The 27,117-nt window shown below is 33.4% G+C and overlaps 4 protein-coding genes across 4 annotated transcripts; 3 read left to right on the top strand and 1 right to left on the bottom strand.

The window, feature by feature from the left end:
- Nucleotides 1–2,162: 2,162 nt before the first annotated feature.
- LOC101895156 (sex-regulated protein janus-A) lies at nucleotides 2,163–2,999 on the top strand. The gene is made up of 4 exons (XM_005188293.3): nucleotides 2,163–2,317; nucleotides 2,375–2,545; nucleotides 2,599–2,723; nucleotides 2,781–2,999. Exons 1-4 carry the CDS (start codon nucleotides 2,248–2,250, stop codon nucleotides 2,871–2,873), a joined length of 459 nt encoding a protein of 152 aa, XP_005188350.1. The 5' UTR covers nucleotides 2,163–2,247; the 3' UTR covers nucleotides 2,874–2,999.
- A 684-nt stretch (nucleotides 3,000–3,683) lies between these two features.
- On the bottom strand, nucleotides 3,684–5,085 carry LOC101898896 (serendipity locus protein beta). Its single transcript, XM_005188316.4, has one exon. It carries the CDS (start codon nucleotides 4,932–4,934, stop codon nucleotides 3,777–3,779), a length of 1,158 nt encoding a protein of 385 aa, XP_005188373.1. The 5' UTR covers nucleotides 4,935–5,085; the 3' UTR covers nucleotides 3,684–3,776.
- A 3,847-nt stretch (nucleotides 5,086–8,932) lies between these two features.
- LOC101894993 (serendipity locus protein delta) lies at nucleotides 8,933–10,365 on the top strand. Its single transcript, XM_005188292.4, has one exon. The coding sequence runs from the start codon at nucleotides 9,049–9,051 to the stop codon at nucleotides 10,279–10,281; it is 1,233 nt and encodes a 410-aa protein (XP_005188349.2). The 5' UTR covers nucleotides 8,933–9,048; the 3' UTR covers nucleotides 10,282–10,365.
- Nucleotides 10,366–18,654: 8,289 nt separating this feature from the next.
- LOC101894827 (large ribosomal subunit protein eL32) lies at nucleotides 18,655–19,581 on the top strand. The gene is made up of 3 exons (XM_020038490.2): nucleotides 18,655–18,767; nucleotides 19,027–19,126; nucleotides 19,197–19,581. The coding sequence occupies exons 2-3, from the start codon at nucleotides 19,034–19,036 to the stop codon at nucleotides 19,506–19,508; spliced, it is 405 nt and encodes a 134-aa protein (XP_019894049.1). The 5' UTR covers nucleotides 18,655–18,767; nucleotides 19,027–19,033; the 3' UTR covers nucleotides 19,509–19,581.
- The last annotated feature ends 7,536 nt before the right edge of the window (nucleotides 19,582–27,117 follow it).

The following is a 27,117-nucleotide window of genomic DNA, read 5'->3' as shown; positions in this document are numbered from 1 at the left end:
AGAAGTAATCATTTATCCCCACAGCTAGCATTGTGACACTTTGTAAACCATTGGTGCCAATCATCTATTGGTTTAATTTCATTTGTTAATCTTTATTATGATTGCACTAAACAAAAAAAGGAATCATATCATTTTGTATTGTTTTGTTAAAGTTGTAAGTGGTTCGGAAGTTATAGTCAAATTACCGAATTTTTTGGACCCGGATTTTTTTATAAAACATACCTTTACTGAGTCCATAGATAAGGGTCTTTCCACTCGCATAACCCGATTCTAACCAGTTCATTAAAACTATGTTTTCAATAAAAAAAGCTACGCGAACCGTCGTTGGATTACAAAAGCATCACATTTAGAAAACTTTGGTTCGCGTTAGCCGGTGTGGGACATATCCAGAGGAGAAAATCTCAAGTCCTGGCCGAAGGCTATTTACAAAAAGTGTCAAATTTAGAAAACTTTTGTAATTCCAATAAACCTTTTTTACTGAAAACATAATTTTAATGAACTGGTTAGAATCGGGTTATGCGGATGGAAAGACCCATATCTCTGGACCCGAAAAAGGTATTAGCACAATTTGAGCATTTTGGAAAGTTGAACCTTTGACAATTGAAAAATATCTTAAAATCTACCAACAGATCATTTTTATAATTATAAACAATTGAATAATTTCTTAATTTGTGTGTTAAAAATATAGGGACTGTTCCAGAACTGTAAGAATGTAAAAGTTTTTACTACGATAACCGATTTTCCCCTTATGATATCGAAGAAAATGGCAAAACTAGTAGATTCTTGCAGGTACTGGAACAGACCAATAAATTAGTAATACGAAAAATGTGAATGTTTGTAATTTGAAAATATAACAGTCCAGTAAATTATAATGCAAGCCACACACGTTACAACTGGTTGTTCAACTGGGAGAAGTTGTATTCAAGATTGTATCGTTTGTGGCCCGGTTGTACGAAGTTGTGTCTCGGTTGTATGAAAAATCAAAATTTTTTGATATTTGGCATGTTGTTTTTATTTTTGAAGAGGCAACACCATTGATTCGCACATCAAAACTATACGAAATCCAATCAAATATGTGATTTTAATGTATTTATAAAAAAGGAATTTCAATTTATTGAATGGGATTTCAAAAATTAATTATAAATAAAAGCTATTGAGTCAATTATAGAGCATGATTTTTTTCCGGTGTCATTTTAACTCAAATAAGCTCTACGAAAAGTGAAGTTGCACAAAGAAGTTGTACACTAAGTTGTATCGTTTGTGACAAAAACACACAATTTGAGAACTCTCCAAGTTTTACAACCAATTGTATAGTGTGTGGCTTGCATAAAAATGATCCATTTTTACAACGTTATCCGTCATAGACAAATGAAGATATAGACAACGAAAAGTTAGTTTTGTCTTTTTTTCCAGGTGGCTCTCATCATGTTTTGCATAGTCAACATGCTGATTTACGCGTTCAAGCCACTCGACTTCGAAAACACATTTTATCGTTTTCAAGAATTTCACTGGAATATTCCCATATTTTTCGATGTCATCACGTACTTTTCAAATTTCTTTTTTTATGAAATAATTTTCAACTGACAAATATCCTACAGTTTTTGATATTTTTAACGTTTTAGAATTGAGTGACTTCAATATTCCCACTCAAACCCCTAAAACGATATAGACGACATCTGCTGATTCGATTTTTTTTCGAAGATAAACGGTGAGAGCATTTCGTTGTCTATATCTTCATTTGTCTATGTATCCGTTGGTAGATTTTAAGATATGCACCAGGCGTATTTGGTTAATACCATGGTACAATAAGAAGGTAGAACAGTTTCGTAGAAATACAGCCCTGACGCTAAGTCCGCTTCCTGTCAGACACATTCAAAATTATATGAAAGAAGTTGCTTTAATTTTTTCCCTCATTTTTAAATTGAATTAAACAGCCCGAAAAATGAATGAACTGCCTTGATTTTCGCTCAAAAATATGATCCAGCCTAAACTGGTAAATAGCTTTAATGCACGAGCCGCAATCTACGTGTCTTCCAATCATTGGTTTTGAAAATATTTTGTTTTTATTTTTCAAAAAAATAAGTACATACACAAAATTGGCAGAAGTCGGGTACCTTAGTAATTTTTTCATGGCGTAAAAACGTTTACATTATTGCTGTTCTATAACAGAGCAAATGGTAAACAAACAGTCCTAATGTGTCCGTCAGTTTGAATTTCACAAACAGCTGTTGGTTGTGTCATAAAGACATGTTGAAAACTGCGAGAACTGCAGTTCAGCGATTGGTATTTTGCCGTCCCCTATTCTGTTCAGGATACAGTGAGTATAATTTACTTTACTCTATTTGTATATTCAACTTTAATATTGTACTCTAAGCTACCGGGGCTTGTAAAATGAGCGACCCTAAATTAGAAGCAGTTAAAGATGTGGACATTGAAGAGGGCATTTTTAAATACGTTCTTATAAAAGTCTACGGTAAACAACAAGCCGATGGCGTGGAACCCAGCAAACTAATTGTTAGGGGCTATGCTGATTGTCAATGGCACTGTAAGTTATTTTTCCTTGGGAAATGAAAGTTAATACATTTTTAATATATTTAGCTGACATATACGAACGTGCCAGCACCTCTTGTCAAGGTTTGGGTCTGGATACCGAATGTTTAGGAGGTGGTAGAATTGAACACAATCCTTCGGCGAAACTAATAAAAGTCTACGGATACTCACAGGCAATATAAACACATGTTAATATTTCTGTATTGTCGCTAATATTATTTTCTTTACAGGGCTATGGAAAAGCCGATCATTCAGAGTCTAGGAAAGTTTTATTGAAAACTTATTCTGATTATACTATTGAAATTTCGGATGAAGGATATTAACGTTTTTCCACTGTTAAATGAAAGTCGAGCTTTGATATCTACAAATTTTGTTTATTTTTGAATATGAGATTTTTCATCACAAATATTAAAGGTTTTATATTCATTGGACTCTATACACTTATAAAAGTTAATATTGTTATGGGTATTTACAAAGCTTGTGACATTAGAATTGAAATAGCCGTTTCTATCTTTTAGATCCGATCTTCATTAGGTAATAAATCCAGTGTTGCTGCCAGTTTTTTTTTTTAAATACTTATGTTGAAGACTGGAAGCGTCACAGCACAATAAATAGTCGTCAAAAACGAAAAATTGCTGCACAATTATTTCCATTTTGCGATCAATTCCATATCACTGCTGACGATGCGTGACAGTGATTGCACAATTCTGCCGTTTACTGCATAGAATAATAAAACAGATATAATTTACGGGTCGCAAAATTTTTAAATATTGAAAACGTAGGTATGTAAAAATTATTGTGATTGGTAGATGGCCACGATAAACAAGCAAACAGTGCAGTTGTAGCTTATGTTAGTGCCATGGTAGAAGAATGCAGGTAGTCGCAGCGACAGAGCTGCTGGGACAATGAACTGCCAAACCGATTTTGGAATTGAAAATGTTGAATGAAAAATTATTAAAATTTGTAAAAATTGTTGAAAAATTCATATTATAACCACCTGTGATTTGCGTCGTAAAAAAAAAACATAAAAATTCACTTATTTTTCATAAAACATTTTAAAAATTTTGACATATCAATCAATGTTTCCAAGCGTTGATGCTACCTATATTCCTCTACCATGGTTAGTGCTTCCATTGCTTTGTTGGCAGCAGATTCGAACGCTGAAACAATATTTTATTTTTCTTACTAAACCTAGTTACATATTTTTTAAAGAATAAAATAAAGATTTATGTATCCATTACTACGTCGTGCTCATTTTGCATGTGTTCATTGAATAAATCTCGCATTAGGAATATATCATGACATATAACGCATGTGAACAAAACCTGCTCTTGTTCTTCATTTTGCTTCTTTTTCTTCTTTGGAGTTTCATTCTCGTCCCCTTGGTGATGAGTCTGCATGTGCATCTTAAGTGTATATTTGTCAACAAATACTTTGCCGCAGACCTCACATCCGTAGCGTGGTCTATCATCCTGATGAGTAATCATATGCCGTTTGTAGGTGCGTTTTGTTTTGAAACTTTGGCTACATACAGGACAAATAAGTGGGTTGTCCTCGGCTTCATGTTGCAGGCGATGGTTAAAAAATACTGTAGATTGTGAGAAAAACATTCCACAGCGTTCGCATTGATGTTTCTTTTGGTCGAAATGTATTTCCATATGTCGAATAACGTTCGCACGACGGGCATATTTCTTGTCGCAAAAACTACACTCAGTTTCTGTCTTTCCATTATGTATGTTCATGTGGAGTACCAAATATTCTTCGCTCCTAACCTGTACGCCACACTCGCTGCAGGTCACTCTGGATTTATGCTCAGTATCCAAGTGCGAATCAACTTCTTTCTGATTCAAAAACTTCATGTTACACACAGGGCATGCAAAATCGCCACTCGAAATTGATCCATCTGCTCCTGAATCTTCAAATTCGTCTTCGACAAAATCGGATTCGTCAATAATTTCGTCGCTATCAAAAGTATTTTCTTCCTTCGGTTCTTCTACATCGAAATCACTACCATCATCATCCTTAATGATGTGGTCCTCGTTTTCAGTGACATTATTCGGCGCTTGTTGCTTAACAGGTTTTAATGTCGAGGCGTATGACGCCTTGACAACTTTAGCTCTATTATTAATTTTTTCCGTAATAATTTTCTGCACTTGTAGCAATTCCACAACGCAGCAGTCATAGCGAACTAGTTCTTTATAGCATGAAATGCAAATCCGCGCCTTTGCTGGGACATCGAATGTTACTTTTATGACCCTTGAAATGTGTTTTATTACATCGAGAATTGTTTTCTTTGATTTGGGGGCTTTTGCTTTGTACACTTCTTCATTGTACAGAAGCTTTTGGTTGGATTCTTGGCAAATGTAGCACATTGGGCGGCTCATTTTCCCCAGTGGCTTCCCTTTCGGTTTCCGCGGAAAGCCTTAAACTATACGAATTTAAAGAAAAAATAACTTAAATAATTTTTCTCTGTTTACAAACACAGAGAGATGTGTCGTTGTGGTAGGAGCTAGTTCAAAGGAATTATTGCGTGAATAGAATTATCGGAACTACATTCTACAGCTTCATGGCAGAAAAATACAGGTAGGTGCATCAACGATTGGGAGCATTGATATGTCAAAATAATAATTTAAATGTTTTTTTTATTTAAATATAAGTAGACTTTTAAATATTTTCTTATAAGACGTCATTCGGATGTTATTATAATTCGCGTTTTCAACAATTTTTACAAATTTAAATAATTTTTTCATTCAACATTTTCAATTCCAAAATTGGTTTGACAGTTCATTGTCTCAGCAGCTGTGTCGATGCGTCTACCTATATTCTTCTACCATGTACAGTTTCGATTGTATTGTATGGTTCCTTTCCTGTTGGTACGTTTATGGTATGTTCTCATTACACTTTCAATCACGTTGTCCGCTCTCAGAATTAAGTACTCGAATTAACCCGTTCATACGGCACGGTTCGTAATTCATAGTAAAATAATTCCTTTTTTCACAAATTTTGTTTGTTGATTTGAATAGGAATTTTTACAAAAATACATGAAATTCTCACTAATATGAATAGAAGAAATTTTTGTTTTTCTTCCAAAGAGTAATTATATCATTAATTTTACAATTTTCATTCATGTTTTCAACTTTTTGTGTAGATATTGACATTTTGAACATATTTTTGTATTTTTCTTTTTTTAAATTTTGCTGGAGAGACACTTGTCAAACATTTTTTCTGTCAATACAAACATTTTGAAAATATTGCCTATTTTGTTTGCAGTTTTCTGTGGAAATTTCAACTCGTTCACAAAATGCGTACCTCGAATGAGAGAGAAAACAAAATGTTCTTTCGTTTGAATGTACATACTATGCCATTCAACATTGTAGTTTTCATTCATAATTTTCAGTCTTCCCAAAAATTTTGAAAATTTCATTACATTTTTCTATTTAAAATTTTTAAATGTCATAATTTATTTTTTTTGATTAATGCTCTCATTTGTTATGGATGGAACATATTTTTTCGTTGTTCTGAGAGTAATTTGATTTGAACTATGTACAACTATGAGTGTTCGCTCAGGAAATTTAGTGTGAAGAATTAAATAGTTTTTTTATTTAAGATTTTTTATAGGTATACCCTTTTTTAATATAAAATTTCACTGCAGGGCAATGTGAACATATTTTTACCTAATAATAGCATGGTAGAAGAATATAGGTGGACGCATCGACACAGCTGCTGGGACAATGAACTGTCAAACCAATTTTGGAATTGAAAATGTTGAATGAAAAATTATTTAAATTTGTAAAAATTGTTGATAAACGGGAATTATAATAACCTCCGAGTGACGTCGTATAAGAAAACATATAAAAATCTACTTATATTTGAAAAAAAACTTTAAAATTTTTTGACGTATCAAGCGTTATTCCCAAGCGTTGATGCATCTACCTGTATTTTTCCACCATGAATAATAGAAAAAATCGCCGTTGTACTTAACAAAACTCCAAGGCGATGGTTCGGAAACTTTTTTTGCAGTTAAGGAACACAGACAGCACGTTACATAATATATTCCTATATTTTATGTTTCATAACATTAGAAAGTGTAGAATACTTTATGTATGTATGCTGTTTGGTTTTAAATTGAAAGTGTTGAGAGTTTAGATCCAACAGCTAACAACTATACATTCAGGGGAATGATGTGAAAGCATTAAAATTAAATAATTTAAGAACTATTCTTCTGTATTTTCAATTTAACAATCCAAATTCCAAAAATATATATTTTCCAAATTAACATAATTTATTGAAAATTAATTATTTTGTTTACATTTTTGAACACATAACTCTGACACTTGTGTTACGTACAAAAACAAATTTGTATGTGGTTGTTGTTACGATTGTTGTATAACAACACTTGCTGTTACCTGTATTATGTTACCCATGAGAAATCTTTCCTTATAGCATGTTTTCGTTACCACTGAAACATTTTTTCCATTCTTCATTTACATGGCACTATTCTTAATCATAATAATGACACTCATTCATAATAATATCCATGGTGCAACAAAGAGGTAGAACAGAATTATTCAAAAATATATGCAACAACTTTTTTATTTATTTTATATTATTCATCATTTTTAGAATGAGATAAACAGCGCGAATAATGAATTAAAAGCCTCGAATATTTTCAAATACATATATGATCCAAACTGTTCAATCTTCCAATTGCATGTTAAAACTGGCTAATATCTTAATACGCGCCTTGCAATGCATGCTTCTTCCAATTATTGCTTTTGTTTTTTAAACCAATAAATGCAAACATAAAATTGGCTGAAGTCGGACAATATAAAAAAATGTAATCAGCTGTTAGCTATACCTTACCATGGTACAATAAAATAGAGGTAAGGCTAATGATTTTAATTTTTTATTTTCTTGACTCATTTTGTCAACTTTATTTGTTTATCTGTATGTATTCTTTTCAATAATAAAAAATTGTTCGGAAAATTTAAATTTGGGTGTTTAAAAAATGCTTATCGCAATCCTAAACTATTAAAAAACTACTTAATTTCCTATACAACAGTAATTGATGATTATTATTAATAGAATTGCTCTTTGAAATAGAGACAAGTTTTTCTTCTATTTATATTAGTGTGTTTTTCGTCTATTTTTGACCAAATTCCGATTAAAATCAAGGGTCAAGAATGAAAAATAATGAAGATGGGATATTTTTATTTTTCTCGTTACTCTAAAAATTATAAAAATAGCGCGAAAGATTTTTGGAAGACCTGAATTTATTTTCAAAAATATGACCCAAACTGTATAATCTATCAATTCCATGACAAAAGTGGTTAAGATCCCTTATGCGCGCGCCGCAATGTGACTTCCAATCACTGATTCTGAAAATATATATTTTTTTGTTTTTCGAAAGAGTGAGTGTATTTTGTATATTACAGAGCTGCTAGAATGTAAAACTTTTTACTATGATAACGGTTTTGCCGGTATGATAAAAAAATTGAAAAAAATAGTAAATTGCAGGTTCTGGAACAGAGCATATGTTTTCTATAACTTCATCTATTGGTCTGTTCCAGAACCTGTAAGAATCTACTACCTTTGCGATCTTTTTTCGATTTCATAAGTAGTAAAAAGTTCTACATTCTTGCATACCAGTCGTGAAGATGACTATTAAATATCATTGCTTTTCTTTTTTATTATCAAATTAATTTAAGGTTTGTTTAAATCAATTTTAATATTTTTCGCCTTCAATTAACATTGCGCCAAATATTTTTTCGATCGTTTCAACTACTTGTCGATAATTCCACATGTATACACTTTTATTCAAATACAAATAAGTTTGCATGATGAAATTAAAATGGTAATATCCATGGTACAATAAGGAGGTAAAACAGTTACAGAAATGCAGAAAACTGAAAACAAAAGGGGCAATATTTTCAAAATTTTTGTATCGGCAGAAAAAAGATTTGATAAATGTCTCTTTAGCTGAATTTTAAAATAGAAAAATACAAAAATATGTTCAAAATGTCAACATTTTCACAAAAAGTTAAAAGTTAAAAAAAATGAATGAAAATTGTAAAATTAATGGTATAATAAATCTTTGGGAGAAAAACAATAATTTGTTCTATTCATATTAGTGAGAATTTCATGTATATTGGTATAAATTCTCGTTTTAATCAACAGACAAACAAATCAACAAATTTTTGAAAAAATGAATTATTTAACTGTGACTTACGAATCGCGCCGTATAAACGGTTTAATTCGTGTACCTAATTCTGAGAGCGAACAATATGATTGAAAGTGCAATGGGAACATAGCATTACCTTCTTGCAGATTCTGGGCGACTTATTAACGAACGAAGGAACTGAACGCAGCTCCGATAGTTCCATTCATTAAATATTTTCTTTGAACTAGTTCGTCCCAGAACGACACAATTTAATCTTTAGATTTTGTTTATTTAATTGTAATAAATAGTGTAACGTCAGTACTATTGGAATTTCTCTTATGGAATCCATTGTTTGTTTCCTTTGCACAGAAAACACTGCCAAATGCAATGACGAATTTTATGACGTCTTATCAGCAATTGTTCCATTTTCTCAAAAGCCACTACATGTTGTACTCCAGCATTTGGGAAATTGCTTAAAATACAAGTTGATTTTCCAAAATGGCACCTATGTTTGTGGCGATTGTTTCAGAGAACTTGCCAGCTACGACAATTTAATGGTAAATTTGTTAAATTCTCAAAAACGTCTAACATGTCAGTTGCACTACGCTCTAGCTGAGAAAAGCGGTCAGCCACATTTTGAGAATGAGGAACCCATACAAATTGAGCTAGAGTTTAAGGGCGACGCAAATTTGGAAGATGCCTTTAATCCAAACCTCGACACGAAAGAGGAATTGATCGAGGTTGAGGAAGAAGATGTTATCGAGGAAATTGTCGACGATTCGACTGGTGAGTTTAGTAATGGTAGTAGCCAAACGAATTTCGACTTAGACGAGATTGCAAGCACCGGAGGAGAGCGCAAGCGTAACCAACAGGACTGTCCTACATGTGGAGCGATCTTCACATCTAAATACCTGCTGCAAAGCCATATAAACGAGTCTCACAGTGGAAAACAATACATGTGCAAAATTTGTGGCGTATCAAGGAAAGATGAAGAATACCTTGAACTTCATATGAACATTCACGAGGGTAAAACGGAGAATGAATGTCGCTACTGCCCTAAAAGATTCTCCAGACCCGTGAATACACTACGACACATGAGAATTCATTGGGATAAGAAGAAATTCCAGTGCGAAAAGTGTGGAGAACGCTTTTCGCTGGATAATATGCTGTACAATCATAGATTGCGCCATGAAGCCGAAGACAATCCAGTAATTTGTAGCATATGCAATCAGTCATTCAAGTCCCGTAAAACGTACAATCATCATGTTATGATCCACCAAGAAAACCGGCCGCGACATCAATGCACTCTCTGTCCAAAATCTTTTACGGAACGCTACACTCTGAAGGTTCATCTCAAAACCCACAGTGATCGGCAAAGTCCTACAAGCACAGTTGAAATAAAACAGCCTCAAACAACGAAAGATTCGAAAGAGGAAACAGAAGAAGCTATTAATTTATTGGTTGCCGCTGACAGTGTGGATAACTCTTGTGCAGCTTTCGATAAGAAATACGAAGAGAAAAATGCTCTGGAGCAGCATTTGCATGAAGATGCTGATGTTATACTAAAATAATGAAATATTGCTAAGATGGTTATCTAGTTCCATTATTACGAAAGTCCAAAAAATAAACAGACCGAATTCCTGAAAAATGTCAAATATTGGCTGTAAAAATGTGTTATACCATGGTACAATGAATTCAAGGTAGCGCAGAACTACCATATGATTTAAATTTTTTATTTTTCTGGCTTAATATGTCAACTTCATTTGCTTATGTGTGTGTCTTCTTTTCAATAATAAAAAATTGTTCAGAAAATATTCAAATTCGGGTGTTTTCAAAATGCTTATTGCAACGAATGCATCGACAAATTTACAGTTTTTGTCGCGAAATAAACCATAAAAGATATATAGAACATGATATTGAAAAGAAATTTTGACCATTCATTCAGTTTTCGCGGTTTTAAATTATTTATTCAAAATCAATGCAACAAGTTGTATGCTTTTTTATTGTTTTGATAGTAATTCTGACATTACAAGCCAAACAGGTAGACCTCTATACTTGCAATTTTTTCAAAGTTGACCTACCTTCTCTTCATTGTACCATGTGTTATACCTACTGCTTAAGTCATGGTTAGGTAAGACAATTTTAAGGTTTTCATATTTCTTTATTACCAAGACCATGGAACAGTGGAGTCTAATAATTGACATGTTTAAGCCTATGCAGTTCCATATTTAGAAAAAAAGCAAACACGGGGCAATAATTTAATGTGACATTGAAACATCTATATATTAATTTGAGCATTGAAATTTAAGAAATCAATTTAAAAACATTGAATTTCCCAGTAATATCAGTTCAGCAAAGTTCTTTTACGGCCGGACAAAAAACATCCTGTTGGGACTTATAAAACTTAAGTGAATTTCTTTAACTCGGTCATTTCTCAATTTATTCTTAATTATTTACTGGACTTTTTGGTACACAGAAAAAAGCTATTCAGCATGACACAATTACATAAAATTGAGGGTATATAAAACTTACCATTCCGTTGGTAACATCTCGAAATATTCGTCTATCTGTTGAAACACTCTATCTTTTGAACGAAGTAAGATAGAAGGCTGTGTATTTTTCCAGTAGGCAGGATAGGTTCGTAAATGGGTCATGTCGGTCCACGTTTTCGAATAGCTCACATATAACGGTACCTCTCAATATTTTGTAATTTTATGATTTTAGCAACATTATGTATCGGATTTTTTTCAAATTTCGTCTGGAAGATCTTAATGCGTTCCACAACATATGATAAAAAAATTATTATTCGTATAGCCCCTATATAAAGGTGCCTTCAATATTCGATATTTTTATGATTTTCGAGACATTGTTATATTGTTTCAAATTTCGTATTTAAATTTGCTAGTGGGTACCTATGACAAAAAATTAAGATAAGATTAATACAATTTGTTTTCCTAAGATATGGAAGATATAACGCCGAAAATAATAGATAATTTCTTATTTTTGTAATATATGCCACTCGTTATATGTAAATATTTTATATTTGAATATAATTTTTATTTGAAAAATGAATATATTTTTTCTTATTAAGTTATATTCCAGTAGGAATTTTGGTCCACTCCTGAAGGAAACAGGGGTTATGCACCTTAACCAATTAATAGGCTTAGTCTAGTCAGCGTGTGATTTAGAGTTCGATGTCAGCATGTTCGCAGAAGTCCGCCAATACTTTCAGACTGCCCAGACCGTAACTTGCTTACTCATTTAACATTGTAAAAGACCTCCTTGAGCTTTTGTATATAGTGCAGTCAAAGATTATGTGTGAGACATTGTCCTCTGTTAAGCATACGTCATATTTATTGGAGGGGAGTATGTTCGTTTTAGCTAGAGTGCACTCACAAGAACAGTGATCGCTTAAAATTCTATTTAGTGTTTTGGTAATTTTGTGCGCTCATATTGTATTCATGAAACGAGGGTTTCCTGGACGTTTTTGGAATTTTTTTTATAAAAATGAGAATTACAATTTTGTGCAATGGTTACGTACTTCAGGGACCTTCCACCTATAGCTGCCTTGATATTTCATTAATTGCGTCATGAACAGGGTAACCAATTGTGTTGGTTGGGCCTATGTGCAGTAGGATATTTTTGACTTTCCTCCAGACATGTCCATAGCTTATGTTAATTTGATCGTTTAGTTTCATTAGATTTGATCCAAGTAGGTCAAAAGCTAAACATTTTGCCAACTCCTTTGCCGTGGATAATTCGAATCTGTATCGAGGTGGTAGTTTTGCTGCTATGTTGTAGATGCTAAGTAGTTGCTGTTTCCCTCGTCCTAATGCAGCGGTTCTAGTTGGAAATGGATCCAACCAGTTCCGAAATGTAACTTGCCCCACACGAGCTTGTGCTTGTCCATGTTAAAATTTAGTTTAATTTGTGGGAATTTTATTTTAACTCATTTATTTTGTTTGTTAGGACTTCTTCGGCTTTCAAAATGTTCTTGTCATGGCAAAGTAGAAAAAATTTGAGATGTAAATGTTGAATAAAATGGTGCTTAGGCCACTTCCTTGTGGCAAGCCATTTCTTATGGTTATTTTGTCATTTCCAAGTACAAGATTCTCTTTTTCATTCCCTTTAGGTTAGGTTAGGTTAAAGGATGTGTGGCTGTGTAAAATAGGTCGTTTTACACAGCCACACATCCTTTAACCCATTGTGATCATCCTAATTTAGAAAAAGTGAATGTGAAATAAGTTAGGGGGTTAGAGTAGAATATAGATAGGGAATAGAATAGTTAGTGGGTTTGCATTTACGGTGTAGTCAGCGTGTCGTCCTTAGCCATTTTAGTCTTCTGACTAACTGAAGAATATCTGCTGGCTCGGTTTCGGAGAGGCATGCCAAGTCGGGCAGAATTTGCTTACCCAATAGCCTATGTCTTACTCCGATAAGGGTAGGACAGTGACAGAGTAAGTGTTCCACCGTTTCTGTTTCTTCCTCATCCTGGCAAAGCCTGCAATATTCAGTGTCGTCACCCCCCCCCCCCCCCCTTTTTTTTTTTTTGATGTCATGGCCTTTATGTTGCAATGACCTGTGATTAGACCCACCACAAGCTTCAAGTCCAACTTCGTCATGGATGTGAGTGACCGTGATCTCCTTTAAGAGTTCACCGGCCAAATCTTTTTGGAGATGTTAGATCCCCTTCCAGATAGCCAATTCTGTTGAAATCTTCCAAGATAGTGATTATGCACTACTTGAAAGAAGTGGCATTAAGGTGGCTTCACTGAGCTCTCAATCTCTAGATCTACTGACTCAGATCCGCGTCTGGCCAATTCATCGGCAGATTCAGTGCCGGATATGTTGTAGTGTCCAGGAACTCAACAGAGCTTGACAACCGACTTAACCTTTTCCAGGGCATTCTTGCACTCCAGAACAGCCATAGATTTGATTATAAAAGAATTTAGAGCTTTTAGGGCTCTTGACTATCGACATATATAGTCACCGGTTCATCCCCTTCATTGATTCTGTTTTCCAGCAGCTCTATAGCCATTCTGACAGCAAATATTTCTGCCTGATAAACGCTACAATCTCTTTAACTTTCACAGTAGACTCCAGCACCCGTTCCACTTTCCATCTTTGAACCATCAGTATAGACAGCATACCGTTAAAAGGTGGAGTGCCACGGGACCAGATATGCCTGTTTGGTATGCGGATGTCGAGAAATTCAAAGCTGTGCCTAGGGAGTATATAGTCACTAGCTATAGCCTGATTACTTACTTTCTCCACATACTTAAGAATGACAGAGTGTCCGAAGGATTGACTCCGCCATTGTCCCAGTTCATTGAGTCGCAGGGCACACCTAGCAGCTAGTTTCTCTACAAATAAGTCTAACGGCTTTAAATTGAGTAGGGTATCTAGAGCGGATTGTGGCGTGCTCCTGACCGCAGCTGTAATTAGTAGCGATGCGACTCTTTGGACTTTATCAATATTCTTGCTGAAGGTGGTTTTCCTTAAGGAATGCCACCAAACAAGTCCCCCATAGGTTAGGATTGGTCGGACGACTGACTCATATATCCATCGGATAATATGGCGTTTAAGCCCCCAAACTTATTCCTATGGAGTTTTTGCAGGTGTAAAGTGCATTTAAGCCCTTCTTCGCTCGCTCCTCGATATTCCTCTTCCAGCTTAGTTTCTGGTCTAGGATAGTGCCGAGATATTTTGCTTCCGAAGAAAGGCTTAGAATTACACCGTCCAGCATTGGCAGAGAGAAGACAGGTTTTTCCGCCTCCTTGTAAGGAGTATGAGCTCAGTTTTAGATGGGTTCACGTCTAATCCATTGCAGCGTGCCCATCTGGATAGTTTAACTAGAGCTCCCTGCATAAGATCCGAAACAGTTTGCGGAAATTTCCCAGCAATCAGCAGGACCACATCGTCGGCGTAGGCCACGACCTTTGTTCCGCCGTATTCCAGATCGAGTAAAATGCTGTTTATCACCAGAAGCCAAAGCAGTGGTGACAAAACGCCTCCTTGTGGAGTACCCCTAGTGACCGTTTCATTCCCTTAATAAGCCATTTTATGATATGTGTATTTAACTCAATTTCAAAAAGTTTACGGATAGTTTGCCAATGCCTATGTTGCCAAAAGCTTTTTCGACATCTATAACTGCGCCAACCACTTTGTATCCTGATTTCTTAAGTACTTCTGTGGAATTTACTATATCATTGATGCAATGAGTGGCGGCATAAATGCGTAAGACCGTTTTGGTATTATGTTGTTTCATCCACAAAGAGCTGAATGATTGGCTTGAGGGCACATTCTACGATTTTCCGACCTGTGCAGATTAACGCTACTGGCCCGTCGTTTTTTAATCTGATAAATTGTTATTTCTCTTGAGAACTGGAGCTACTTAATGTTCCTCCATTCTTCAGGAAAGTCACCCTTCATCCATGTGTCCGAAAGTACCGCGAAGAATTTTATTTTTTTCTGTATCGTTAAGGCAGTCTTTAATTTATAGAAGATTCCGACTGTGCCTGATGTTCAGTCTTCTAGAATTTAAACATTTTCCCATGTTCTGTGTTTTAAAACTGGTCTCTGTTCTGTGATATTGGTAAAAGAAACTGGGGTAGGCGCTTAATTGATGGCTAAGTAATCTGTTATCATATTTAAGTATTCCCTTTTCTGTTCTTCGTTTCAAGCACTGTTGGGCGATTTTTCCTTTTTATATTTTTTAATATTTTTCATTGTTCTCCATGCTTCTTTCATGTTTTTGGTGCCTGATAGTTTTTCTGTAAAATTCTTAAAATTTTTCTTCTTAATCTTATCATTTGCTTTGTACAGCTTTCGTTCAGCTTTTGTGACATTTAAAGCGTCTTTCTAGTATTTAGTTCTTTCGTAAGTTCTCCTGAGTTTTGTTCTATCAATATAGAGTTCTTTAATGTGATTATCCCACCAAGGTTTTGTAACGTATTTGCTTTGACTATCACTTTGATGGTATTATTTTTTATACTATCTTGAAAGTTTTTTTTTTAGCACACAGAAATAATGTAGTAATTTCCACATGTTGATTTTGGTTTTTTTTTTTCACAAATTCTTTTTTTTTGTCTATTTTAAGATGTTTCATCCGCACAGACCAAAGGTTGCTAAGAGAAATAAAATGAATATATTTGAAAAATGAAGTCGTCAGTTAAACAAATGACAAGGTCGAGTACGTTGGAAAAGGATTGCCGGATTCGATTTAGTATTGCCATAATATTCAATAACATTTCGTTCAAATTATTAGAAAATGTCGAGATAGCTTATCAAACATACCGCTCATTGCAATATTGTGATTTGACTCGTTTTGAATTTTAAATCTTTATATACTTTGTTTTACAGCGTTACCTAAAATTCAGAGTAGTATTCAAATATTCAACTTAATTTCACCTGAAAAATCAAATGGTTTTAAAAGCAAAAAAATCTTTTTTGTTTTCTGAAGAAGTTAAATACGGAATTAATACCACTTCGATAGGAATTCGTTTCTTTGACATGTCTGGCAAATTGTAAACTATATATTTTATAATAATTTATCTGCCCCTTTTCGCAGGAAACAAAAACAAACTCTTAAACGCTGATCACCCGCTAGATTTCGGCCATGATAGAATTAAGAAGGTAAAGTCATACCCTCATATGTTTAAATTGTTTTTTCAAAAGTATTCATTTCACAACGTTTCCTTGTCAAAATAGGTGTGTCTGGTTACCCTAAAATTTGTAACAATTTTTACAAATTGTTATTGGAACTCGTCTGTTAACCCGAAAGTTCTGCAAAAGAGAGCGGTCGGAGAGAGAAATTTTGACAGTTCTTGCAGTTAGAGTTTGCAAATTCTTGCTGGACAAATTTCTTCTTGCAATCACTTGCAACTCTTCTTCTTCTCATTCATCGACATTCAATCAGATGTTTTCTATTGTTTGTTTATTTCTTTTGGTGTTTCCAATATTTTTTGGAATTAGCAAGGCTAAAGGGCTAAGTACATAAGAAGCTTGAAATCATGGCTAGGCATATTTTGTGACATTTCACAAAGGGATTACAGAGCCGCACTAAAATGCAGTCGTCGTTTTCCATTATAATTTGACATTAATATGCCTAGCCATGACTTCAAGCTTTCTATGTACTTGCACCCTAATCGTTTTTGGAGAACAACTTTACAAAACGTGAAAAACGTACATATTAACATGTAATACACAATGCACATAAAATCTATATTTCTTTTATTGCTCATATTTGTATTTTATTGATAATTCCTTTTAAAACTTCGTGGTGCTTCCTTTCTTTTAATCCTTTTAATGGGGGACAAATTGGTTTGTTTTGACAAAACAGTATTCTGCAAGAATACCGTCTGTTTACTTTTCGCATTTTCATTACAAAAGAGAATAAAACTACCTTACTCTCTCAGAAAGATGTTGCTGGACAATTCCTGCAGGAAAAGTAACCAGACACACCTAATGTATATTTATGAATCCTTTTTACCATGGCAGAATAATACAGGTAGATGCATTAACGCTCGGGAGCATTGATATGTGAGAAAACTGTAAATGTTTTTTTCAAATATAAGTAGATTTTTATATGTTTTCTTATACTACATCATTCGGAGGCTATTATAATTCGCGTTTTTCAACAATTTTTACAAATTTGAATAATTTTTCATTCAACATTTTCAATTTCAAAATTGATTTGACAGTTCATATTCTTCTACCATATTAATGAAAATGACTTTACCGTCTTAATTTTACCATGATTTCGGCATATTTTTATTTATATTTATAATATGTCCTTTTTTACGACGTACACTTTCGTGCCAACCATTTAGGATACAATAGACTTATATCCCCGGATTTGAAACACATAAACATAAAAAAATAAAATGTTCAATTGAAAACTTAACTGCGACTTTCCTTTTATGTTTTCTGAGTAAACACACTAAGTCAGATTACTTTAATTATTCATTTTTTAATGAAAATGTAAACAAATAAACTGCATAAAATATTTCTGTTGTTAAAATTACCACAAAGTTGTTTCAATAACTAAACTGTTATCTTACAAATATTTTTTCAAGATGATGTTCGTTTACTATTTACAACTCAGTAACTTTTTCTGAGAAAGTGGACGAATGGGTCTAATGCTTGGATATTATTTTTGTATCGCTTGTCAATGCCTATGCTTATAAATAGCCTTTTGGCGGATATTAAATTAGAAAATATTGCAAATCAGTCCCAAAAATGCCTGTCTTTCAACACCTGTTGCCAACGCCTATTCAGCTCCCAACAATTCCAACCAATATAACAATTTTTAACAAAAGAATGGTCATTTAAATGAAAGTTCATTCACAAATGAAAAATGTTTAATATCGTACTATTAAATAAACCCCGGTTTGATGTAGCAAATTAAACAAGTAAAAAAACATTAAGTTCGGCCGGGCCAAACTTTTAATACCCTCCACCTTAGGGTAAAAGAAACATTAGAAGAAATGTGGCAAAAACCATTAAAATGCCGAATATCGGGAGGTACCGTTATATGAGGACTATACCAACCGTATACCGTATGGACCGTGTATATCTCATTTTTAATACCAACCATACGATATAAATACAATATAAATTGTTCTGCTAAATTTTGACGCTCTACGTCAAATAATGTGGACTGTATCGTGATTTCAACAGACAGACGGACAGACAGACTGACATCGTTAAATCGACCTAGAATTTTATGCTGATTATGAATATATATACTTTATGGGGTCTACGACGAATATTTAAGGATGTTACAAACGGAATGACAAAGTTAATATACCCTCCTTTCCAAGGTGGAGGGTATAAAAATAAAGCAACAGTAGATTTTATCAATGGAAATTGTACGTTGAGTTCGCATTCTCGAATATATTCGCTCGACGAAAAGGTTAGTCAATACACAAACCGGCAACTGACAGCCCACAATGTTGGCAGCACTGAAAAGTGACATCTGTCAAAAAATTTCGGCAGCTGGTCTGCGGCTAACTTCAGCTTTCTTTCTTTTTGACGTGCTCTTTTAGAAAAAGTGGTGTGTATTTATTTATAAAATCGTGAAAAATTATTTACATCATTCAAGGAAGCCATATATGGTGCACAAAATATATGAAAAAAACATCTGGAATAAAATGCTATTCGATGATTTTGTGAAAATAACATGTGAAACACAGGAATATGTAAACTGTTTTTATTGTTGACATTCGGAAGTTTGTGCACCAATCTCAATGGCCGAAAAGTTATTTTCAGTGTTATTGCTGAGTGTTAATCAAACGTATTGTGTGCAATTTCAGCTCAAATATGACCATTCGTCCAGCATACAGGCCCAAGATCGTTAAGAAGCGCACCAAGCACTTCATCCGTCATCAATCGGATCGTTATGCCAAATTGTCGGTAAGTAAACAATCGTCTGTGGATGAGAGTCTGTATTGACCTATGTTTGTTGTCTGTCTCTTTATTGTAGCACAAATGGCGCAAACCAAAAGGTATTGACAACAGAGTACGTCGTCGCTTCAAGGGTCAATACTTGATGCCCAACATTGGTTACGGTTCCAACAAACGTACCCGCCATATGCTCCCAACCGGTTTCAAGAAGTTCCTCGTCCACAACGTCAAGGAACTCGAAGTTTTGATGATGCAAAACCGTGTATACTGTGGCGAGATCGCTCATGGTGTTTCCTCCAAGAAGCGCAAGGAAATTGTTGAACGTGCCAAGCAATTGTCCATCCGTTTGACAAATCCCAACGGTCGTGTGCGCTCTCAAGAAAATGAATAAACGTTTAAGTTTATTGCAAATAATTTTTCTAATTTTTAATCTGGATCTGAATATAGATATTTAGATATGATAATACTTGTGTGTTTTTATAATACGAAATGAGGAAGGCCAAGAAAAATGCAAAGAAATTTAGTTGGGACATGTTTTGTTTTTTCTTTTGTTTATATGACGACAACAAGGCGAAATGAAGATACGAACATTTCTATTGAATACTAGAAACAAATTTATAAGTCATACTTATTGGGAATCATATTTATAAGTAGTTTTAAAATGAGTTCAAATCTCCAGGAGCCGACAATTCAAATTGTATTTGTATGTTCTCGATTGGGAGGAGGAGGAATATTAAATTGGTGTATACATATGTAACAACACGATAAGGATATGAAACTGTCCTTTTTTATAGGGTAAGTGCATCAGTAGTCTGCATTTTAGGGAATCGCCTTTTTTAAATTTGTCGACAAACCTAGCATTAATTCTTGTTGACGTTTCGACATTGTGTATTAGGTGTAGATGAAATAAATGTTTACTTTCGATATAAATTTTCTATATTACAAAATTTAGTAAAATAGTGGCATCTTCCCAGAGTCAGCTCCCTTATATATTCAATCGATTTCAAGTTTGCTGTGCAATCAAGTAAAAAAACATTAAGTTCGGCCGGGCGAAACTTTTAATACCCTCCACCTTTGGGTGAAAGAAACATTAGTATCCATTATGACCCGCAAATACCAATTTTTAGACAAACCTGTGAAAAAAATGTGACAAAAATCATCAAAATACCAAATATTGGGAGGTACCGTTATATGGGGACTATACACAAAACGTGGACCGTGTATATCTCATTTTCAATACTAACCATCCTAGATACAATATAAATTGTTCTGCTAAATTTTGACGCTCTACGTCAAATAATGTGGGCTGTATCGTGTTTTCAACAGACGGACAGACAAACAGACGGATATCGGAAACCGACTTAGAATTTTATGCTGATTATGAATATATGTACTTTATGGGGTCTACGACGAATATTTAAGGATGTTACAAACGGAATGACAAAGTTAATGTACAAGGTGGAGGGTATCGAAAATTATGTGGCAACACTTTGTTAACAATTGGCTTCGTCAACCAGAAACCATTAAAACTTGCTAATTATTTTGAATAAAAAGATTAAAATTTTTAATTTAATTCTGTATTTGATATTTAAAGTACATTTTTAATACATTAACATATTTTAAGGTTACGAGTTCTCACAAAAATACAATTCCAAAGTGGTTTCAAACAGAAAAAAAATATTTTTAATCACTTTCGTACGGAATACGTTCCTGTGACCTGCCTGCATATACATATCTGCTTTAAAGTCATAAAACGCGTTCAAAGGCCATCACAAATAACGCATAAAAACGTTTATTGTTATGGGTAGCTCAACTAAATATGCAAATTTTTGTAGGGTGTTTAAAGTCGACCCGCCCGACTTTGAGTCTTTCTTCCGATTTTAAACTGTTGGCATGGCATGCTCCTATAGACGTTATATAGTAGATTTATACAGATACAATGCGCATTTAATAAATGTCATTATTTTTTACATTAGGTTTTATAACAAATTGACTGACCCTTACCGCGCTGTTTAATGCATATTTTTCAGAACATACACAACTATATTTCAAACTTTGCCAAAAAATATTGGTTATTGACGTTTTCCTGGTATGAGGCATGACAAAAGAATTCAGGTAGATGCATCAACGCTTGGGAGCATTGATGTGTCAAAAAAAAAAAATTAAATATTTTTTCAAATATAAGTAGATTTTTATATGTTTTTTTATACTACGTCATTTGGAGGCTACTATAATTCGCGTTTTCAACAATTTTTACAAATTTAAATAATTTTTCATTCAACATTTTCAATTCCAAAATTGGTTTGACAGTTCATTGTCCCAGCAGCTGTGTCGACGCGTCTACCTATTCTACCATGGTATGAGGGTTACTCGTATTGCTATAGTCTTTTCAACGCATCTTTCAAGTTCCAAATATTTATGAAGAATAAATGACATTGTCTCTTTTCCACATGGTAGAAGAATATAGGTAGACGCGTCGACATAGCTGCTGGGGCAATGAACTGTCAAACCAATTTTGGAATTGAAAAAACATTTGAATTTTTTTGACATATCAATGCTCCTAAGCGTTGATGCATCTAACTGTATTCTTCTGCCATGCTTTCCATGGCAAGGGAGGCTAACTTTGAAAAATTGCAAGTGTTGAGGTCTACCTGTTTGGCGTGTAATGTCAGAATTGATAGTAATTCAATCAAAATAAAAAAACAAACCTCTGTTGCGTTGACTTGGAATAATGAGAAATTTTTTTTATTATTGAAAAGAACACACACACATAAACAAACGAAGTTGACATATTAAGCCAGAAAAATAAAAATATTAAAATCATATGGTAGTTCTGCCCATGGTACAATGATTTCAAGGTAGGGCCATGGTACAATGATATCAAGGTAGGGCTATGATACCATATGATTTCAATTTTTTTATTTTCTTGGCTTAAAATGTCATCTTTATTTGTTTATGTATGTGTTTTCTTTTCAATAACAAAAAAATTGTTCAGAAAACATTCAAATTCGGGTGTTTTCAAAATGTTTATTTCAACGTATGCATCGACAAAATTTAGAGTTTTTGTAGCGAATTAATCCTTAGAGGTATATAGTACAAGATTTTGAAAAGAATTGTTGACCTTTCATTCAGTTATCGCGGTTTTCAATTATTTATTCAAAATAAATGCAACAAGTTGTTTGATTTTTTATTGTTTTGATACTAATTTTGACATTACAAGCCAAATAGGTAGACCTCTATACTTGCAATTTTTTCAAAGTTGGCCTACCTTCTCTTCATTGTACCATGGGTAGGGCTATGATACCATAAGATTTTAATTTTTTTATTTTCTTGGCTTAATATGCCATCCTTATTTGTTTATGTATGTGTTTTCTGTTCAATAACAAAAAAAAAACTGTCCAGAAAATATTCAAATTCGGGTTTATTCAAAATGTTTATTTCAACGTGTGCATCGACAAAATCTAGAGTTTTTGTAGCGAAATAATCCTTTAGAGATATATAGTACATGATTTTGAAAAGAAGTGTTGACCTTCCATTCAGTTATCGCGGTTTTCAATTATTTATTCAAAATAAATGCAACAAGTTGTTTGATTTTTTATTGTTTTGATACTAATTCTGACATTACAAGCCAAACAGATAGACCTCAATACTTGCAATTTTTTTCAAAGTTGACCTATCTTCTCTTCATTGTACCATGGTACCAACCTTGCTTTTCAAAATACTCCAGACACAATAGTCCAACGGATTGGTATCCGGAGATTTTGGTGGCCATTGTGCGTTGGAAATGAAGCGAGGAACCTCATTTTGTAACCATTCTAAAAACATCACGAATTTTGTTTGTTTACAAACTGCTGGACAAGGAATGTTTTCTCAATGGAGAGAACCAAATTCGGCAGCACCACTCGCCACTTTCGGTCAAGCGAAGCATCTCTTTAGCTCTTTTGAGTCTATTTTCTTTCGGCTGCGGTGTAAGTTCTTGCACTTTTTGGAATTTCAATTGCTCGGGGTAAGCTCATTTTTCAATATTTGCCGAATGAAATATTGCGATATGTTCAGCTCACGAGCCATTTTTAGGCCACAGCGACGCAGGTTTCGATCATGTCGCTTCTTTACTTTTCGAACCATTTCTGCTGATGTTTCTGTTTTCTTCCGTCCACTTCCTTGACGTCGGGCTACGCTACCAGTATCTTGGTAACGAGCGATGGTACGAGACACAAAAGATATATTCACATTTAAATGCTGGAGTGCTCTAACGATAGCCACTTGTGGTTTTCAGCCAAATATAAAGAAATCACACTATCACGCTTGAATTCCATCACGAATTACTTTTTTTTTGGAAAATTCTCACCAAAATGCTTTTGTAAAATGTCCTTTGTCTAACTTACAGTTACCCTAACACCAGAATTCATAAGTTCAGCTCTATTCGTATACATGTATATCAAATTTAGTATCATTTAGTACTCTTCGTACATGTTATATTACGGGTTTCTAAATTCACCTGCTTATACGAACGCTACACAGTGACAGAGATCTCCATACCAATATTCACAATTCCAGTTCTTTCCCTACAGTCCATATTAAATTTTGTACCATTAAATAATAATTCGTACATTATTAATTTAATTTAATTTAATTATTAACATTATTATCGAATTAATTTCCAAAGTCGATTTCTTATCTAAATGAATCGCACTCACAATTTTCCCAATACTAAAATTCATAATATAACTTATGCAAAATTTAGTACCATTTAGTACTTTTCATGCATCTATACTAAATTTTAAAATTCCACATTTTCCATTCATCCAAATTGTGCCATTTAGTACAGTTCATACGCTTTGCAAAACCACCTCCATATTTCATAGATCAACAACTTAATTCTTACAGCGTTACGTAAAATTCGACGTATTTCACCAAACAAATTTTATACCAGAACAAACCAAGTTTGAATCAAGTTCGGAATACACTTTGTCTTTTATGATTCTAAGTCAAAATCGAAAACTCAATGTACAATAAAAAGGTAAGGTAAAGCTACCAGCTTATTACATTTTTTTCTAAGTGTGCACGACTTCTGCCAATTTTGTGTATGTATTTATTGTTTTGAAAAATGAAAACAGAATATTTTCAATACTAATGATCGGAAGACACGTACATTGTGGCTCGCATTAAAGCTATTCACCAGTTTAGCAATGACATTGAAAGATTGAATAGTTTGGATCATATTTTTGAGAGAAAATCCATGCATTTCATTCATTTTTCCCGCTATTTAACTCATTATATGAACAATATGAAAAAAAAAATGAAAACTTGTATATAATTTTGAATGAGTCTGACAGGAAGCTGGCATAGGTTCAGGGCTGTATTTCTGTAGGTTTACGAAGCTGTTGTACCTCCTTATTGTACCATGGTAACACTCATCGTCGGTTACCATATACCACCAATATGTGGCATAATTTTGTTCATACTCTTATTTAATGAAACTCTCTTACCAAAAATGGGTCTTACTATATTATCGGCCTACCATAATATTGAACAATGGATTCAATTATTTGAGAATGCGCCACGGAATGTTTGTAGACATTTGTGTCTATAGTGCGTTTCTGTAACTACTTAACGACATAATTAACGACAATTATTTAATTCCACGGCAGCGGGTTCTACGATACCGAATTGACCCGAAACCACAACATTTGTGTATACATGTTCGTGTTTGCTGCTTTGGGAGCAGCAATCTCGCAATGCCTGCTCCGAATTCTTTTGGTCCGTGCCATGATACTCCGTGCCTTTCAAATTGAAACCAAACTGCATATATACATATACCATTCTACATTTCGCAATTTTAGGAAACTTGAAATATACGACTTATTACCTAATATCGCTGTTCCTTAACCGTGGAAAAAGGTTTCGCACCATAACCGTAAGTCAGGCGTAAGTCAAAATTGATGAAAATATGCCATTGTCAAGCTAAGGATTACAATATCTGGGAAATATACATCTTTTCACATTAACTTTAACAACTTTACAATTCAAGATTATGCAAATGAAATTATGGGACCGGCCTGCAATACACACCTCCATGTTATATGTGATTCAATTTTTTTTAAATACAATATTTTACTTACCTACTGTGATCCTTTTTTTAAATATATTGAAAACTAGCAGAGTTATGGTTTTGTCTATTTTCTTTTTCTTTTTTGAAATTGTTTTGATTTTTTATTTTGAAATCAAATTATTCCATATTACTTGTTGTAAATGTAATGTTATTATAAACGTTAAGATGGCAAATTCTCTTAAAAAATATCATTACGTAAAAAATATGTTTGTGTTGTTGTTGCAAGTGTAAATTTATAAATAATAATTATAATCATAATACAATAAAATATTAATTCTTTAATTTTAATAAGTAGCAGAAATAGTTAATTTATGTTCGATCACACCAGGCCTGTTTGTCGCAGATAGTGGGGACATACCCAATTTTAAGTCCCATCACAAGTATGTACACTTTGTCGCCTGGTGTGCTTCGATTTGGGTGTGACTTCCTATTAAAAATATATATTTTTGTTTTCTTTGTTTCATTGTGATGGATTGTTGTTGTTGTTTATGAGAATGAGTATTGCAAAAAACTGAATTGTTAACATTAATTTATTGTGATTATTTTTGGGGGACAACTAGTCAATATTACATCACAAATTAAATTTGTTTCTATAAAAATACAAGTTAATAGGGGATACGGTGGAACGTAATACGTTTCTATGCGGCAGCAAATGAAGATAAAGTAATATCGATTAAAAGCTAAACAGAAGAATTAAAAACAAGGTATCTTTCTTTTGATTTTAAATGAATTTTGCAGACGGAATCAGAAATTGATTTGCAAAACTGCAAAAGGAAATAAAAATAAATCACACTCAAAAAACTATGTGAAAATACACATGCATATATGCATTAAGATATATGTATGTATTATTGCAGGCAGTCCGTTCTTGAGAAAACCATCATCACAAGAGTTTTTGAACTTAAATGTATTGTTAAGTCTAATGTTAATTAAATACACAAAGTAGCCCTTAAACGGAAATGAAATACAAAATAAAAATAAATAGATTCGTTTAAAATTATATGTAAATACAAATACAGCTCTGAATTGGTCAACGCAAGGGTGTTGTTTTCGTTACTATACATGTATAAATATCCCAAGTAGCCAAGTAGCCTTTTTCGTGTACATTTCCTATAACAATAGTACATTAGATAAGCATATTCATAATGGGCAATATGTGTATAATACCCTTGCATACAATAAAAAATCAAAATATGTTTCAATATTAAATTTAAATTGTTAACAATGCTAAATTTCGACTGCCTTAATGTAGGAGATGTTAATTTGAAAATGTGCAATATCATTTTCTTGTTCACATTCATTTCATTGCGAATATAGCGTTTGTACTTTAAAATCTGGTAATTAAAACCAATTTTTGACAACACTCTACTTTTGACTTAAGAAAACTTTGTTACAGAAAATATTAATAGAATTAAATGTGTTCCAATAACATTCACGTTTCCCTACAAAAAAAATTTAAATCAAATTCAACAAAACTTCCAAAGTTAATTCTTATTTTACAGTTTTAGCTTTTAAGGTTGCTCCTTAATTTTGATCGTTTAAATCTTTTCAGAAAGATGTAAAGACAAGCAGAAACAACTTTGCCAAACAATTAAAATTCTCTTAAATATTCTTGGCATTTCAGAAATTATTTTTTATTACTCCAAACCATGTAGTTCTGAGTACACTGAACATATCTTGTTGAAAATTTTTTTCACTTTTGTGATTTTCCCTCTAAGTAATCAGTATTACAGTTCTTAACCATAATAAATAATTGAGATTCAGATATATTATAGGAAATATGATTCGTGCTTATACATTGACGGAATAAAGCCGTAGAAGAAAAAATAAAATATATGTCTTGTAGAATATTGTCAAGGAGTGGCTTATTATAAAAGGGAAAAATAGC

The sequence above is a fragment of the Musca domestica genome, unplaced genomic scaffold, assembly GCF_030504385.1.
Source record: "Musca domestica strain aabys unplaced genomic scaffold, Musca_domestica.polishedcontigs.V.1.1 21, whole genome shotgun sequence".
NCBI lineage: Eukaryota > Metazoa > Arthropoda > Insecta > Diptera > Muscidae > Musca > Musca domestica.
Note: the sequence above shows the minus strand (reverse complement) of the source record. Positions and strands in the feature narration are given on the sequence as shown.